Source organism: Diceros bicornis, chromosome 19 (genome assembly GCF_020826845.1).
Source record: "Diceros bicornis minor isolate mBicDic1 chromosome 19, mDicBic1.mat.cur, whole genome shotgun sequence".
Classification (NCBI taxonomy): Eukaryota; Metazoa; Chordata; class Mammalia; order Perissodactyla; family Rhinocerotidae; genus Diceros; species Diceros bicornis.
Window position 1 is genome coordinate 19,052,464 of NC_080758.1, and position 19,411 is coordinate 19,071,874.

A 19,411-nucleotide genomic window follows, 5' to 3' on the forward strand; every position below is an offset into this window, starting at 1 on the left:
ATAATTAATATTATAATGCCAAACTATTATAATTGTTAATATTTTTTATTATTCATAGGTGGCGTATTATACTTCCTGTTCACATTAGAAGACTGTAATATTTGGTTGTCCTACTTTGTATACTAAGATTGATTGGTGGATTTATGTTGGCGTAGTCCTTTGTTGTCAAGTTGTGTTTCTCCCATTTGACCAACAAAATCCATGGGGTGACATGACAACCTGTGGGTTTCCAGGTCTGTCCATCTTTCATCTGATGGTCTTAATTTAACATTCACTGATGATTGTTGCCTGAATCATTTATTTCATTATTGTTAAATTTTAAGAAGACTGAGAAACTTGTAGAAAATGAAATGAAAAATTTTGATTAAGAACTTAAAAAAAACTGTCAGTAAATGTTTGACGTGTCTGGAAAATTCATTTATGTGAAGTATTTTTTTCTCTGATTATGTCTAGTAAAAGAAGTGTCATGTAGAAAAGAATGTTTAAAAGTTGTGTGTTTATCTAAATTAAATGCACCTCTTTTTGGTTTTGAATGAGTTGTCTTTAAAGGGTTTTATGGGAACAGATTTTGAGCTAGACTCCTACTTTTGGATTATCATGCATTTGTGAAATATTTTTATCTGCATTGGGTCTTGCTCCAAGGATAATGAAGTTCTAAGGTTACTTGGGTTGGAGTATGGATCATGAATCCATATAGGTTACTTGAATCCATAGAGATCATTTATTCTCACTGCTGTGGTCACATTTTTCCTGTAATTCTACTTAGATAGTTGTTGTATAAATATCAGTAGTAATATTTGACCTTATATGTATTTCCTGTGTGCCAGACGTGGTACTTTGTAATTTGCATGTACTGATTTATTTAATCCTCACATGATTATCATCCCTGTTTTACGTATGATGAAACCAAGGCAGAGTGATTAAGTGATTTGCTCTGGTCACACAGCTAATGGCAAGGGCTAGGATTTGAACCCAGACAGTTTGGTTGCAGAATTTGTGCTCTTAGCAGGACAGTGGATTATGTAGTGTATCTGTTACTAGAAAAATACTTCCAGTATACTGTCCTACTAGCCCTGGACCAGTATACTGTCCTACTAGCCCTGGAGGATAATCTATTTATATTTGTATATAAATAATGTACATATATATGTATTTTGTTTGCTTTTGTGTGTGTGTAAATAGAGACACATACACACATAACATGTCCACGTGGAGGAGCAAATGTGTAGGATTTTTGCTTTAGGAAGGTCATTCTTACTCTAAATGAATCTTTTAACTTGACCTTAGATGGAGGCGGAAACAGCCCCCAGACTCGGGTATAATCATCTAGGATAGAGGGATTTACAAGGTCAGAATAGATGGAAAAGTCACAAGGAAACCTAGCAGACAGCTCGAGGTCACAGCCAGATTCACACAGGGTACTGTTCCTGGCCTTTGGACTCTTTTTGCCTTGAAGTTCAAGCTTTTTGCTCTCTTAAACAGCCACCCACATCTTAGCTACACAATTTCAGGTTATCTTTGCAGCAGAAAGCCATATAGCTAGTGTCCAATACCATAAAAACAATTTTTCATATTCTCCAAGTCATAGTAAATAGCAACCCTAGGTCTCAATTATAAAACTAAGAGTCAGGAGGCACTATAGACTAGTCCCAAGTTTACCTCTGCTGTCTCTTGCTAAGTGATTTTTTTTTAATTGAGATAATGTTTCTCATATTTTATAATTTTATTTATTTTTCCCCCAAAGCCCAAGCAGATAGCTGTATGTCACAGCTGCACATCCTCCCAGTCGCTGCATGTGGGACGCGGCCCCAGCATGGCCAGAGAAGCGGTGCATCGGTGCGTGCCCGGGATCCGAACCCAGGCCGCCAGCAGCGGAGCACGCGCACTCAACCGCCAAGCCATGGGGCCGGCCCGTTTCTCATATTTTAACAAACTGTTAAATAATTCTCTTCCCCTCTTTTGCCATTTCTCATTCTGTTTTTACTTTAGCAAGTGAATTTATCATTTCTACCAAATGTCAGTTCAGATGGGAGCAATGAATAGTTTGAGTGGTCATCTTCTTTCACAAAAAAGTCACTACTTTACTCTATGTTTTTTTGTTTGTTTGTTTGTTTTGTTTTGCTGAGGAAGATTCTCCCAGAGCTAACATCTCTGCCCGTCTCCCTCTATTTTGTATGTGGGACACCGCCACAGCATGGCTGCCAGTGAGTGGTGTAGGTCTTTGCCAGGGAACCAAACCCAGGCCACTGAAGTGAGGCACACTGAACTTAACCACCAGGCCACGGGGCTGGCCCCTTCTCTATGTTTTATATTTGAATTGTGCTTGTTTTGTATTAGTCTGATAAGAGGTTAATCTGTGTGGATAAGAAAATGCTTAGATCCTCAAGAATCTGAACATTGTTGTAACACTGATCTTTTGAACAGTTGGGTATCATTGATAGGGATAAGTTATACAAAACTACTGGGGAAGTTTCCTCAGGTCAGGAGCTGAAGGAGATGGATTTATCTAGTGTTTTAGTCTGTGTTTAAAGCTTCAGGCAGTTGTGTGCCAGTGGTAAAATTTAACAGGAAAGGCCTCAAGGGATTGATTCTCTAGGTATAGAGTGAAGATGGATTTAAAAACAACATGTTTCTTAATTTTATTTATTCTATTTACAGATTCAAATATTGACACTCTATATAATTTTGGTAATCATTATTGCATGGTTAATTTTTCCCAAATGTAGAGAATTTTTTAAAGTACTTAACATGTTTTAGTAAAGATGTTCATGCCTTCTAACAGAAACAGATTTCCTGAATCATCTTCCTGACTTCTGTGAAGGCTTTCCTTTTTAATAAGTTTTTCTTGAAGAAAAAAAATGAATTTATTACCCTTCTATATTAAAAAAAAAAAAAAAACCCAGCTTGCTTATTCACCTCGAGAATGGAGAACTCAGTAAAATAAGAAATTTATTAATGTTTTTTCAGGATTCATTTCCCATAGTTTTTTTCTTTTGGTATTTATTTATTATATGTACTAGAGATATAGAATTATAAGATTTTAGGGCATAGGATTCTTAGGAAAAGATTTTTGAAATTTTAGGTCCAACACCCTCATTTTATAGTTGAAGAGTCAGTTCTATAGTTTCATTGGTGACTGTCCTGCATATCTTCTCTTGTTGGTTGCTGAGTGAGGTAGCCAGCTCCTCAGAGACATGATAAACCATAAAACAAGAGGGAGAAATTTGAGAAATAGTTGAATTTGGTATAATGGAAATTCAAGATGAGTATTGTGTTGGGCATATACTAACACAGTTCCCCATAGAATTGTGTTAGAAAGACAAGCTAATGAATTGCCCCTTTGTGGGCTTTTGGCTGATTGGGTCAATTCCAATATGCTGCTGAGTTATACTGCAGGAGGTTGGCTTCTCATGTCTGGGCTGTGTAAGTGGGCCTTTGCCTTGGCACCAGTCTCTTGACTAGGTAGTCACAGCCAGAGTAGTAGAGTTGGTTTCGCTTGGTGTGCATGATGGCAGCAACTGCGTACGTGAAGAAAACTTGAGGTTTCTTTCCATAAAGTTATTGATGTTTGTATAAATATATTTTTTACTGACCATTTCATAAATTCTGTTTCTTGGTTCTTATAGTTTTTAAGTTGTTTCTTTTTTTTTTTTTGTGAGGGAGATCAGCCCTGAGCTAACATCTGTGCTAATGCTCCCCTTTTTTTTGCTGAGGAAGACCCGCTCTGGGCTAACATCCATTGCCAATCCTCCTCCTTTTTCTTTTCTTCCCCAAAGCCCCCCAGTATATAGTTGCATGTCATAGTTGCACATCCTTCTAGTTGCTGTATGTGAGACGCGGCCTCAGCATGGCCGGAGAAGCGGTGCGTCGGTGCGCGCCGGGGATCTGAACCCAGGCCGCCAGTAGCAGAGCACGCGCACTTAACCGCTAAGCCACCAGGCCGGCCCTTAAGTTGTTTCTTAAGGGCTTACAAGAAAAACAGTCACATCATATGTAAATAATAATTCGTATCTTTCCAGTTTATATATTTCATAATTTTTCCCCATCTTCTCTAGAATGTCCAGAGCAGCACTGATGGATGGTGTCCTTGTCTTTTTTCTCAATTTCTTAGTAGGAGTGCCTTCAGCATTTCACCGTAAGATTTGACTTGTTTTCAGATGGGTATTTATAAGGGTTGATATTATTTTTACCGGACTAAGTATCTTAGTTTAGCTTTGACTTTGCAAATTAAGAAGGATACAGAACATAGAAAATTCAGGAGAGAGCAGAAAATATATGGGGTATTAAATAATAATATTAACTATCTAAGAATTTTTGTCCTAGAGAAGAAATAACTATGGGATGATTTCATTATCCTCAAGTATAGATAGGACCTACACTGGCAAATTAAAGCTTCCAGATCATCTTTGAGAATGAGAAAACAGTCTAATGCTCTGGGCATGTGACTGGGGCAGGGCACCACCAGATGTCCCTACGTAACTCTCACTGGTGACCACGAAGCAGGAGCAAGAACAAGTAAAAAAGCACTACACTTTTGAACCTGAAGGACAAGCTCCCTTCCTCCTGCGACGTCCCTGCAGCGCCCTCTACTGACCAAGCTTAACATCATGCTCTCTGTAAAGAAGAAATGCATAAAGAGTGCAGGGCATTATCACAGAGCAGGTACTGAAGGGTGAATTTGAAATTGAGAGGCAATAAATGGATAACTGGCATAGATGCCAGACACAAGAGTACATACCATATAATTCCAATTTTATAAAGTACAGAAACAAGCAAAACTAATGTATACCGTTAGAAGTGCCTGGTTACCCTTGGTAGAAAGGAGCATGGATGGGGCTTTCTTAGTGATAATAATAATGTTCTGTTTCTGGATGTGGATCCTGGTTACATGGGTGTGTCCAGTTTGTGAAGAGCTATGCTTTTTTTTAATGCATCTTATACTTCAATAAAAGTTAAAATGTGGTAGAGTCTGATTCCAAAAGTAAAAATTTAAAAACAAGATCTAGTCTAGAATAGGGGAAATACAAAGTAATCCAGGGTTTTATTTTTTAAAACGTGTTTGAGGATTGTCCAACTTAATGTCAAAAAACATATCTAATTTATTCAGCAAAAATATTAATTGCCAGACTTCCTTTCTTTTCATTTGGGATCAAATTATTAATACTGAGTCCTTCTGTAGAGCAACTTACACTTCATTTTGTTGCCATTCTTCTTACCAAGTATAGAACACCAGCTTCTAAGTTTTTTAATGGCCTTTCAGATACCTCTTTGTACTTAGCGTAAGTAAAATGTCACTGCCCTCCTCTGTAAGCATTATCTTTGCTTTTATCTCTGTGATGATATACCCTTCTTCATCTGACAGATCACCAGAACCCTTTTTTCCTGGCTAAGAGATTTGGGCACGCACAGTAGTGACTCCCTTGTGGGGCTTAATGATTGTGGGAATCATAGATGTTTGGGTCAGGAATTTGTGGTGATAGGAGAGACTCAGGGTGTGGCTTTTGAAAGCTGCAAGCAGAAGAAGTTCAGTTCTGTGGTTTGTTAACCAGGAGTAGGTAACTCTGGGTGCAGAATCTGAGGAATCCATCCAAGTTGGGAGTTGAACCTGGATCCAGGAGATGGATATGAAATCTAGATAGGAGTCACATTCCTAGAAAGCAAAGGTTGCTAACAAACTCTGGCATTACACCGTGGATAGAATTTAGGGGAATTTCAGAGTGGAGCCAGCTGTTTAAAGCTCAATTGTTGTTACATCAAATTAAAGTGAATACCAGTAATAGACTTGGAATTACCTACTTTTGTGTACAGAGCTTGATACCTCCCCATACATGGGATGTGAGGTTGTTTTTGTGCTTTAACGGTTCTGGTACTCTTGTATCTAGAGAGGCTTTGGCCAGGGCATGAGTTACCACAAACATGTAACACAGAAAGCTGAGAACCTAGAGTGATTCCCTTGCAAAAATTGTCTCCTTATATTTTTTGACCCTTAAGTCATTTGAGGCTAGAGGGAAGAAAATGGTATGAGTGGTGAAACTAGCCAGTGGGCCTTTCAGTTATCAATTCAATCCATGTACTCACCCACCAATATATGAGTGTTTACTATATTTATACCCAGAGGTGAATCCGATGTAGTCCCTTGGCCCTCTGGAGGGTTATTATTTTATATTCCTCTGTTTGAGGGCTGCCTTTATTATACTTGTCTGTGATAATGCAGCTTTGTCCTCAACTCCTTCAGGATTCCATTGAGCCTTTAAGAATTGATACTTGGATTTCATATCCAAGCTAATGAGAGAGTTTCCTCTCTCATTTTTTTTGTTTTATTGACTTCATTTTATTACTAGCCTGGGCTTATACTCTGTCACCGATAAAGGGCTTCTTTTGCAAATTTAGCATCTTAAGGAAAGGATGTTTATGATTGAAGGTATGAATCTCATTCTGCACATGTACTCCAGAGTGGCATTTTGGAAATTTGCTGTCCTAAAACTGTTCATCTGTATCTAGAACAGTCTTACTACAGCTGGTTCTTAGTGCTTGTGCTGATGATGGAAGCAAGCATTGGAATGGGTAATGTAAATATAATGTAATATAAGTGGGAGATGAGGGTCATTAAGAAGTTAAGTTTATATTTCAGAATAGTTATCTTTTGATCTGGGAATTGATACTATTTACCAAGTAAACTAACAGGCTCTTCTCTGTGGTTCTGTTACTCATTCTGGGCATGAATTTTGTCATCTGCCAGACCAGTTGTCCTAAAATAGTTCCACATGCCAATCTGAAAACTTGCTGAGTTTCTAGTTAAGTAATTATTTAGGTGTTAAAAGTCAGTAATTTTAACAATACGTTGTTTACTTATATTTTAATTTAAAATAGGTGACTACATCTATACCAATTTGTTAGGCAAATTAGATGGACCACACATAACGTAGATGGTGTTAACAGATTTCAGTCAGTTGGCTTAAATTTGCCTAAGGTGGCTTGTTGAGTGTTGTGCTTATTTCTGCAGTTTCTGCTCTTAGTGTAGTATAGCCAGATTTGGAGAACCAGGGCCTTTTATTGGCAGGAGATTGCTGTTACCAGCCACCCACCTCACCATTCAGCCGGTGCTCTGTGCTTGCTTTTGCAGGAGAACTTGTTATATAACGTTCTCAGTCGCATCATGCAACATCTTGCTTTATGTATTCCCCCACAGACTGGCTCTGCATTTATCACAGTACTCTCTTCCTTTTAGATTTTGGGGAAGGGGGAATTGAGGGTGGGAGAGGATTAATAAGAAACTGTTTCATCTTTTAAAAATCCAGAGCTTAAAAAAATCCTGCTCAATTTCTATTAAACAAAAATTCTTAGACCCTAAGGAAAGTGTAGGAGGTGCCTGAGTCAGCTTTTAGGAGACTGAAATGACTGTGGAATCCATCGGGGTGCAGCATCCTCCTGGGTTTGCAGCAGGCGACTTAATGTAAGATGTGGAAGTTAGGTTTCAGGATTTCATTTTAAAACTTGAATGGAAGGAAATTTGTGTCGGATTCAAAATCTGTTATTTGTCTTGTCTTTAAACAATGAAAAAAAACCACTTTGGAAAAATCCTGGGTTTTTATTTTACTTTAATACAGCAGAGTTGTAGAAGTAGGGGAAAAGACCATCGTTTAAGTGCTAGGAATTCTACAAATTTAGTTGATGTTTTCAGGTTGTAGATTGGTTTGCACTTGGGTTGGCTCTTCTGTTTCCTGTAGAATAAAGAATGCTGAGCTCGAATGACCGTAAATATGTGATTTTTCTTTTATTATTTATCCCAAAGTAAAAACTCTGCTGAATATTGTCTGTATTATGATTCTGTTAATGTGTTTACTTTGTTTCCTGCTGTCTTGGATAGCTGTCAGATAGACTTTGTTCCTTACTGTAAATTACCCCCAAGCAATTTCATTTAACAATTCAGAATTCAAATGGAAGACATTATGAAAGTAGATTAAGAATTTAAACATAATTACTTACAGTTAGATCCCTAAAGATTTTATCTATACTTGTATGAATTATTTGTATGAAATATTTTTTTCTCATATATGTAATAGTATCTGAAGGGTTTGTCTATCTTGTCTAAAATGTGCTTAGAAGGTCCTCTTGAATGATAGTTTTATCAAGCTGTTTTAATTGGTTCCTGTTCATCTTATGGATGGATCAAAACCCTTCTCTGCTACAGCCTGCTTTTTTTTTTTTGCCACATGGACTTTCTTTTTTTCATTTTCTAGACTGTTGTAATTTTTCTATAGCATATGTTTGTAACCTCTGCCCACTCTCTGAGTGCCCCAAATAGAACATCTCCAAATCCTGACCTCTCACTTATGCTAGTTTCATTTGCCTACAAGGCAGCTTGATGCAGTGCTAAGAGGGCTGAATTGGAACCCAGGAGATCTAATTATTGTACTTCTGAATGATTATGAGCCTTTGGGCAATCAGACATCTCTGACCCTTAGTTTCATTATCTTAAGATAAAAAGACTGCATTGCCTGAGCTTCAAGTTCCCTCCATTCACCATGCTTCAGTCTTGACTGTTCCTTCAAACTTAACCTGTCCAAAATAGAACTCACCCATCTCCTCCTGTAAAAGGTGGTTTTTGTGCCTATTCTACAATTGAAGAAGCTGAGACCCAGGGAGACTGGGTAAATTGTATAAATGGTACTACCCTTGTGTTCAGAACCTAGGTCCCTAGATATTTTCACCCCCAAGTCTGCAGATACTACTATACCTGCACAAAAGGCATTAAAGTGTAACGAGTCAAAAGGTCTGCGTTACTGATGAGGCCTCTTGAGACTGAATATAGAGTGTCATTTATAAGACCCTTTGTCTTCCCACATAAGGTTATAGCTTGAATTTTCAGGGCTCTGAACCTTGAGTGGTCTCCGCTATCAGGAGATTGGTTTCTTCAGTCCTGCGTTCACATATGTAATCATTCCTGATCTGGGTCATGGTCAGTTGACATTATGGCGTAGGGGCTAATGAAAAAAAAAGTACGGTCAGGTTTTAGTTTACAATGTGATATTTGATAGCTCTGGTAGTGCCTGTCCACTTGCTTCTACTACTACCCTTAATAGTGATTCTTATCAAGCAAGTTGATTTTTATCACCAGATTAGGAGTTAAAAGATTTTCTCTGAAGAGATGAACTGGGATTTGGAGTTGATATTTCTACTCGTGTATTATGCAAATGTGTCTCATTCATCATTAAAATCAAAGTGTTTGGCTGTGTGATCTTAGAGGCCCCATTCAGTTCTGATTCTGTGAGTACAACATTGTTGAAATATTTCTAGTCATTGAAGAGAGCTTCCTTAGTTTACACCTTTACACCATCTCAGGTACAACAGATTATAGTGAGGAATTTTAGCAACACAAGACATTGCTTAATATTAATTGGTTTAAATAGCCTGAGGAGTTAATAAAAGATAGGAAGCCTCTCAGAATGGACTTTTCTAATACTCTTGATCCAGTAACAAGAGTTAACAACTAGAAGGTTATTATTACTCTTAATGCTGATTATGTCTTCTCACAGACAAGGATTAAAATCACTACTCTTAATTTGCCTTTTATTACCCATGTACAGGGTAACAAAGCTTTTACTATAATACTTTGAAGTTTAAAACACTTCTTTTGAGGAGCAAAGCATCTTAAGTTAATGTTAGTGGCGGTAATGTACTTTCCAGCCAGCAAAACAAAGAGCTGCCTTGTTTTGGAAGTTGTGACGGTACTAGTGCCTTCTCACTAGTAATGTTGGGCAGATATTTCAAGTTAGGCATCTACATTTTTGGAGAGAAGGGTTTGTAGTCCAAGCCTGGTAATATTTCCCTTACACCAGTATGATTCTTCTCTTTTGACCCACCATTGATAAATCCATGTGTAATATTAGTATATTTAACTTATTCATTCACCAAATACTGTGCTAGGAATTAGATATATAGTAGTAATTAAAGTAGATATGGTCCCTGTCCTCATGGCTCTCTTTTAGTCTTACAGATGTGAATGCTTTTGGCCTGTAATCATGAGATTAAGATGCCTGTAGCAGAGAGCATCAAAGATCAACCTATGCAGATTTGCTCTAGCCTAAACTATACACAAAAGGTAACTTTTCACAGAAGTTGATCTAATTTACAAATTCTCTACGTTCCAAAAGAAAACTCAGGCATCAAAAAGAATTCATATACATATATATAATCTTCTCAATGTATTTTGGTGCTGTGCCACCTTTAATGGAAAATGAAACTTCTCTTCCAGAGCCTTGAAAATATAGGAAGTCTTTAAAATTGTTACAGAAGCATTTTCTCAAACCAGTTTGAGTATTCTAGTTGTGCAGAAATGTTTCCACTAGATCATAGGGTCTTCTTTGAAAGGAAAGAGTGACCGTTTGGCATTTGAATGCCCTTCCATTGTTGGTAGTTGGCACGAGCGTAGGAGACTATAAAAATAAAACTTCGGAGTACAAAGAAAGAATTATTGAATGTTAAAAGTGTTAGCCATAAAAAAAAAGAAGAGTTGGAAGAAAAAAATTGGGGAGGGCTCCCAGAAAGTAGAACATGAAGAGAGGGAAAAAAATTTTTTAATGAGAGAAAATTAGAGGTACAGCCCAGAAGATCCATCATTCAAATATAGTAGTAATAGGAGTTCCATTAAAAGAAAACAATAGGGAGGGAATTATGAAGAGATAATACAAGAGAATTTCTCAAAATTGAGACAAGAGTTTTCAGATTGTGAAAGAATACACTTGGTGGATCTTTCATCCACCTCATGGATGAAAATAGCCCCAAGGCACATCATTGTGAAAAGATGATCCTAAAAACTTTCTGAGAAGGAAAAAAGGTTACATACAAATGATTAGGGATCAGAATGGTTCAGATTCCTTAACAGAGATGGTAGAAGGAACAGGACAATGGAGCAATGCTCTCAAAATTTTGAGGAGAAATCAATCTCCAACCTGTGATTTGCTACCCACCAAACCATCGAGGTAGAACAGAAACATATTCAGACGTGAAGGTCTCAAAAACTTATCTCATTCATGGGTATTTGCTAGAGAGTTAATGGACATTGTGATTCACCAAAATGAGAGTGTAAACCTAGAGAGAAGAAACACAGGAGTCCACTCTTGAGAGGGACAAGGGGAATGAACCCCCAGGAGGATGATGATGAGAAGTCCCAGGAAGGTAGCTTTGAAGCAGGTTGGAGAGAATAAGACTCCAGATATAATGACCCAAGGGAAAAAATTTAACTTAAATTGAGAGGAGTTTTAAGGTTTTTTCACAGCATTTTGAGATAAGTTAATGATTCATAGAAAACAAAGCAAATTTTAAAATGAGGCACTTACTATCTTTAGGGAAAAAACTTACAAAAAATTTTTAGCACAGTATAGTTCATGGCTTAGCGGAGTGAACAGGGCTAGTTTTGGAACCTGGAAGTGTTCCATATAGTTGGATGAATGGTGGAAGGTAATGGCAGAGCTGTAGACAAGGACCAGAGGCCAGATCACATATGCATGGCTTGGGATAATGAGGAATTTGTATTTTTTTCTGAAGACACTATAGAGATACAATCTGATTTTGTTTATACTTTAGGAAAACATACTCTTGGTGCAATGAGGGTAATGGGATGAGGGTAGGAGGCATGAAGGAGGCTATTTCAGGTAAAAAACAAAAAATGTGGGAATAAACTAAAGAATTGGACGAGGGAGGAACCAAGGGATTCAGGAATTACAAAGGAGTTAAGGGAAAGGGAAGGAGTTAAGGATGACTGAATTCAGGGCTGGGTGGCAGGTTGTGGGACGTTAGCCTCCGATGGGGGACATGGAGCAGGTGTGTGTGTGTAAAGATAGTACTGAGTTCGATTTTGGAAGAGTTGTGGGGTTTTTTTGAATCTGTGGAATACCTAATTGGAACTGGCCAGGATGTGGTTGGATATGCCCACTTGGAGATCAGAGGGAAGGCTTGGATTTGGAAATGTGTGGTGGTCATGGTGCAAAGAGATGAATTTTGGGAAATGAGTAGAGAACTCAAGGTGCCCTTGTGGTATTAAGAGTGTTGAATCCTGGGGACACTGACATTTAAGGGTTAGGCCTTATGATAGGAGGAACATTGTGGGGAAAGCTGAGCTTTGGAAGCCTGCTTCAAGGGAAGGAAAATCGGGAGAGGATGGCCTCCAAGAAACCAGTGAGGTGAGAATTTTAAAAGGGGAAAATAGTCCAGAGTCTAAAATGCTGCAAGAAAGTAGAATAAAGCCTGAAAATATCCCCTTGGATTTGGCAACTAGGGAGTCATTGCCAAGAGCAGATATAGGGAAGTAATATGGGAGGAAGTGAAAATTCAGGTTTGTGGGGGATTTGTTAGCATAGTTACTATTTTAAGATAGAGTTGAACCTGTTTCTTTTTGGAGAAAAGAAGAACTATAGAAAGAGAGAAGTTTCCTGATAACTTAAGGAGAGGGAATGATTCTTCCATTCAGCAAAGGTTTATTGAGCACCTTTTAGGAGCCTGTTGCTGTTCCAGACTCAGAGAATACAGCATGAACAAAGCAAAGCTTACAATTCCTGTGTGTGCACAGGAAATTTGTAAATAAATTTATAATCAACTAGACATAATATAATGTCAGGTAGTAACTAGTGCCAGGAAGAAAACTAAATTAGGGGAAGAGGACAGAGAGTGGGGTGGGGGTAGGGGAGAAGGTGTATTTTCTATAGGGCAGTTAGGGAAGGCATCACTGAGAAGCTGACATTTGAGGACAGACCTGAATGAAATGAGGAAAGACTAACTGCAAAGTAATCCGGAGTCTGAGGTGGCTGAGAAGTGGGAAACATGTGCTGATGGAAGGGTTGGTTGTCCTCAGGAGAGAGGGTGACCTTCCTCTGGCACTGGAGGGAAGCCCATTAGGACAGGCAACAGTAATGGCTGCCACATAGCTTGTGTTAACTGTGTGACAGACACTATAGATTCTCGTCCCTTTTAATTCTCCTAGAACTCTATGAGGTGGCTTTTGTCAGCATTTTACAGGTGAGGAAACAGTCCTGGAGAGGTTTTACCTGGCTAATCATTATTAGAGCCTGGATTCATTCTGCTTTTTGGCACTTCAAATCCTTACTCTTAACCTCCTACAGATTGCTTCAAGCCCAGCAAAGACATGGATAAATTTGTCCAGTTTGTGGAGGATGGTAAGGTGAGGAAGGGAGAAGTTGAGGGGTGTCTCACCTGTTGGACCCTCTTTGTGGTCAAGAGTCTTGGTAACAGGTGGTTGGATAGGGATTTAAGGAAGGTGGCATTCCTCAAGACCTTGCTGCCTTCTTGACTGACTCTTCCCAACAAATAAGTTGTTATTCCCCATGTCCCATTCCTATGCCCTTCTAAAATCCCCACCCCGGAACAATGTGGGATTGCCTTATTGTGCCTGCTGTTGTTAGAATGGGTCTTGAGAACCAACCTCGAGGTTGAGGGTGGGCATAAATTGATTATAAAAATACATGTTCACTGTGGAAAATTTGAGGTGTAAGTGATTTTTTTTTTTTTTGACGAGGAAGATCAGCCCTGAGCTAATGTCCATGCCAGTCCTCCTCTTTTTTTTGCTGAGGAAGACTGGCCCTGAGCTAAACATCCGTGCTGATCTTCCTCCACTTTATGTGGGACGCCACCACAGCATGGCCTGACGAACGAACGGTGCGTCGGTGTGCGCTTGGGATCCGAACCTGGGCCGCCAGCAGCGGAGTGCGCGCACTTAACTGCTACGCCATGGGGCCAGCCCCCAAGGTGTAAGTGATTTTTAAAGTCGCTTACCACGTATTCTTTGTCCCAGAGTGCGTGATAGACTGGAAGGATGGGGGCCTGTTAACAGCAAAGGTCCCTGTCCTTCCTGCCCTTAGTTGTGTCCTCTGCTATCTCTGTGAATGTAAAGGACCGTGGTAGTGGTCTGCTGTGTGTGCAGTTGCTTGTGTTTGCATAAACATACCCTCTTGTAATGAAATAGACTGCTTGGATTGAATAGGATCGCAGAATTCTCAAGGTATAGTAAATTTAAAGAATTTCTGTGGATGAGTGGTGGAATAGCGTGTACGTGATGTATTATTATTTTTAAGTGTCCATAACACAACACTGAGGAACTTGGAAATGGCGCAGTCATTGTTGCAGAATTTTTGTACTCGAGAGAGAGAGAGAGTAATGAAAAAAATAATAACTTTAAAAATGTTCTTATTGAAACCTGGCACCCATTTTTCTTAGTGGAAGCATCGTTAAGTGGGTGAGTGTAAGAAGGAATGGGAATTTTTATATTGTTTGCTTTTTACATTACTTGCAGCTTATCTTCTTGTGAAGGTAATTAAAATGCTACATTCATACGTAAGCACTGAAAGGCAGAGATTAGAGCAGAAGTCATACCAGTTTTCATATAATTCAGAAGTTATACACATTATTTTTTATAATATGTATATTTTTTAATATGTTGTTTAAATATATTTTATATTTAAATATATTTTATAATATGTTGACAAATTTCCTGATTTGCCCACACAGGAGTTTCAGGATATGTCTGTTATGTTTCTAATTAAGTTGTGGGACCCTGAAATTACTGTTTAATTTGTTCTTTATTGAGCCAAAAGGATCTAATCACAACTGTTGAGTGATGGCAGTGCAACAACAGGGGCTATAAAACCATTTCCAGTATTGTACAGAAGTACATGCTTTAGGGTGTCTCTATTCATCCATTCCTGCTACATAAAATTTAGCCTTACAAACAGATTACGTAGTTTGGTACTTTTAAAACATGTGCCGTAAACGAGGTGAAAAAATAGAGGTAACTTAAGAGAGAGTGCTTTGTAAATTATTAGGTACTATTTGGAGGAATAAAAGTCAATAAATGCTTATTGAACACCTATTGATGTTAACGACATCTGTTATCTTGTGGGGTGGCAGCATGCTGGTGTGTGGCAATCCATTAGGATGCTATAAACGATTTCACAATAATAACATGAGGTTTGCAAAGATTGCTTTCAGTGAACTAGAGCAGTTATTCTTATAGTAACATCACTCCTACTCACTTGGATTTCACAGACACATTCTCTCTCTCAGAGAATGGGGTGGGGTTATCTGTGCAGCATGAATATTGCTGAAGATGCAGGGAGCAATATCTTGCATGTGAGCAGATTGAGGGGGAAAGATTTGGTTTAGAATCTTTCACCCACCTTTTTTCCTCCAAGCCTTCTCTCTTTGCTGAGTAATCAAATTCAAGCCATGCTTGGGTCAGCCCCACCTCTTCCCAGTCTTTGCAGCTTCCACTCATCTGCCTTCTGCGATCTTCTCAGGCCCCGTGATGGCACAGGCCCAGGGAGTGGTGGGGCTGCTTGATCTCTGTGGCACCATCCAGTGCCCAAGTTCTGCTGTGATAGGCATTTTCATGTTTCACCCCGCCTCGTCCCTGAGCTTCCTCTAAGGCTCAGGTTTATTTCCTACTGGCTTATTTCCTTGGGATGTATTCCTTAAAATGGAATTGGCAGATAAAAGGACTGCCACAGTTTGTAGATCTAGTGGCACTTTGCCTGAGCTTTCTTCAGAAAGCTTGAAACAATTAGAAGTGCCATTAGCAATGATAAGTTGGACCTGTTTTCCCTGCATTCCTGGCAATGTTGTGGCCCTGCTTTGCATGCTAGTTTATGGTACTTAATCAGAAATTGTGTTTTTTGATGTCTCTACTGCATTATACTTGTTCTTTATATATTAAAAAGTAATTTTTATTGGCATTGGTAGAATTTTTCTGTATTTTTTAAATGATTGACTTCATTTTATTGGGCAGAATTTTGAGTACATATGTCTGGTTATTGATAACATCCCTTCTTATTAGCTGGAATTTATTTTTATACTTCTTCATGTCAGAATTTGTGGCAGTTTGTGACAACTGAGAATGTTGGTTTTCTGGAGTCTGATAATTTGAAGTTGAGCGATAAAGGAGGTAAACTTGTTCTAACATAATTTACCTAGAACTGACTCCACTATAGTGAAGATTAGTGGGTAAGATTCTTTTAACTTCACAGATTCAGAGAATTTACCAAGAAATTGGTATTCTTGGTACCAAATTCTCTGGAATTTATGGTTTTCTTGAGGCGAATAATTGTTCCATGACAATCCACAGTGTTTCTTAGAAGCGTCATTTACTACCTTGACTCTCTCTTTTCCTTGATTCTCCCTGTTCATGATTTGGCCAATTCCTTCTCTGCCCTCCTCCCTCTTCCTCTAGGAAGAGATCTACGCCTTGACTGCCCACTTCGCAGCTTGTTACCTCTGTGGCTGCTATGCTCTTTGCGAGCAGCAGTATCCTGATCCTGGTAGCATTTTTATAGAAAATGCCTCTAACTCTTGGAGGAAAAAAACCCTAAATTGACAGACATTAAACTGATAAACTGTAATTGTGGCCTCAAGGATGATTAGAATATAAGTCCTTTATTTTTCTCAGTTTGCATAAAACACACCATAAGCTCACTTAGAAATTGGGACCATCTGACTTTAATCTTAAAGTTCTACCTAATGCCTATACATCACCTTCATTTGGATATGAGAAATAATTATGAACATAAGGATAATTATGTGCTTCTGGGATGATTTCCTGAGGGAGTGGTGCTCTGTAGCTCTATGGGATGTCCAGGAAGTCAAAGTAAACAGTAAATATGAGGCAGTGTCTGTATCTGGGCTAGAACCAGAAGCTGAGATTCTGTGATCCCTCCATTGTTTGTATATGAGGAAGATGGGAGCTTCAGACTCAAGGCAATACTACTAGTCAGTGACTCGGGCAGCCCCAAATTCTGGGTCCCTCGACTAGGGTTCTTTCTCTTCCTCGGGATGCCCCAGTGCGCTTCTAGACCCTTAAAGCCAATTGCTGGGCTCTTATTGCTATGGTGCTCAAAAGTCATTTAGGAGAAAAAGTTCAGTGTCATCATCGGCATTATGGTTGGAGTGGAGAGGGGGGCTTAAGTCCTGGGTACAATAATATCAGTCATTTAAAAAATCATATGAAATATTGGAATGGAATTTTGTCAAGTAATATATGCACATGGTTTAAAACGTAAAATAATATATGAGAGCATATGATGAAAGGCAAGAGTGACCTGTCCTATCTTACACCAATGCCTCTAACTCCTTCAAGAGAAGTACTTTTAACTCTTTTAGCTCTTTTTTATTGTGTATATTTCTATTTCTTGATTTATCAATTGTATATATTATTGATTTTCTTCCAAAATAAATGAAGGCTTAGCTTATTTCTACCCCCTTTCCTCCAGTCCTCTCAATGTAGTCATGTCATTAATTTTGGTTCCTCTTTTAGTTTCCTTTATAATTTAATATGCCAGCATCTTTTATAACTTATTTTATCTACAAAGACAATATCTTTTTGACTCCACCCCATCTGGAGCAATAAATTAGGGTTTGGGATTGGGTTAGGTAGGGTTAGGCCTATACTTAGGGCTCTGGGGGTAGTTGGGCTAGAAGACCACTCGTTGTAAATGTTCTGTAGGTGTAGTCCTCAATTCCATGTTTTCCTTATGTGTCACAGTTAATCCTGAGATAATCTAAAATGTTTTATTTTGGATTTTCCCATAATCTTTGCTTTTTTTATGTTTTACAGAAATAAGTATCTTTCTTCAATAAATGATCATGAAAATACAGAAGAAAGAGAAGCAGGTAAGTGATGACATATCTTTTAAGTGAATGCATCCCGAATACATTGATGCTCTTTTAACAAGAGGAGATTCTGGCAGTTTTGGCTCATCTCTTAGCTTCTGGTAGTTACCTGCTGCCTGTGTTTCCCATTCTTCACATGGTAGCTGAGAGCTCTGTTCTGAATGACTTAACATATGGATTTTTACTTATGCTCAGGTCAGCTCCATATAGGAATAAATGTGATGAAAACTATAAATCAAAATATTATTCAAAATTAGCTATGTGGAAAAGAAATTTTTCCTCCCTGGAACAGCTTTCTAAGTTTTTATAAAGAAAGATGTGATCAATTCTTTATAGTTTATATATTTATCATTTTGGATGTTTGGTTAAACTAAACGCATTCTCATTTATAAAATTCTTATTGATAATGATCTATGGAAGTTTCCTCCTAGAGAAAATAGTGAACTCATGTGATAAATAATAATAAATAATAAATAGTAAATAATAGTGAACTGAGCTAACCAGTGTGGCTCAGGGAGGTGAGATGGGGGAAGCTGCCTCTGTCTCTTGGAAACAGGCTGTCTTTGATGGGCTGGTTTTCCTTTTACAGAACTGAATGATAGGCTGGTAACTGGGGAGACCTGAATCCTTGCCTGTCACTGAGACCCTGTGCAGAGAGGTTGGGTGGGACCAGCCACTTTCCTCTGTGTTTCTAGGGAGCACTGACTGGTCTGACATAGGGTGACCTAGGGGTGTGGTTACAAGGATTACCCTCTGGTCTGTCCCCAGTGGATAGGTCCTTGTGAAACCAAACAACCTGTTTTGGGAAATAATTGACTCATCTGCTGCCAATTCTTAATAGGAAGAGCAGTGACTAAACACTGTCTACACACTGATTTCTTCCTGTCTTGGCTCTATCAAGTTGTCAGCTGGTAGATGAATACTGTAGCGAACACAGTTCCATCTGCCAGGAATTTATCCTGTGGGTATACTCAGACAAAACTTGTGCAAAACTGGGTGTACAAACTTTCGTTGCTACTTTGTTTATAATAGCAAAAATGCAAAAGAACCTACATGTCCATCAGAAAGGGGACTATTTAAATCATAGCACATCCGCCTAGTGAAATGTTATGCTGCTGTTAAAAAGGACACATGACGGAAGAGAACCCCAAACCCTCAAAACTATTGTCATTTATGATACATGGGCAGGGTTATATTTCTTAAAACAATCTGCATATTTAATTTTTTAAACATTCTTTAAGGTAAGCTTTTATTTCAGGAAAAACATTTACCAAAATTACCCCAACATTGTTTCTTTTGACATTTTACTGGTTCATAGTAAGACCTTTGGTATGTCAGCCAGCTATTATGTAGCCTCTGTTAGATGGGTTTTCGTTTTAGACCTCAGAGTAATGTTGATGAAGAGGTGGGATTTTTATTTAGAAGTTAATATTAGATATGGTAGAGGAGCAAGTTAATTAAGTGGAGCCACTTTCAGAAGGAGTTGATTCTCCTTGTCTTATAGGTAGGTAGTGGTAATAGGCCATACTGATGACGGAACTGCAAGAAGTTGCAGAGCATGAAAATAGAAAATTACCTTCATGCTAAAGCAATCCATGGGGCTCCAGGATTGAGCATGTGGGTAGAGAGTTCATTGCCTGACAGAGAGGAGGCTCGTGTTCTGGAATGAACGTGGGCTTTGATTTCAATGGAACAGGATTGAAACTCGAACTCTACTACTTAACTCTGTAACTGTGGA

General features: G+C 38.6%; 1 protein-coding gene across 1 annotated transcript in view; it reads left to right on the forward strand.

Annotated features, from left to right (window-relative positions):
* The window catches only part of CHD6 (chromodomain helicase DNA binding protein 6), a 199,391-nt gene that overhangs the window by 31,626 nt on the left and 148,354 nt on the right, over positions 1-19,411 (forward strand). The window contains exon 2 of the mRNA XM_058562676.1: positions 17,618-17,673. Within this exon, the coding sequence (XP_058418659.1) occupies positions 17,641-17,673 (33 nt within the window). The 5' untranslated portion in view covers positions 17,618-17,640. The remainder of the gene's footprint in view (positions 1-17,617; positions 17,674-19,411) is intronic.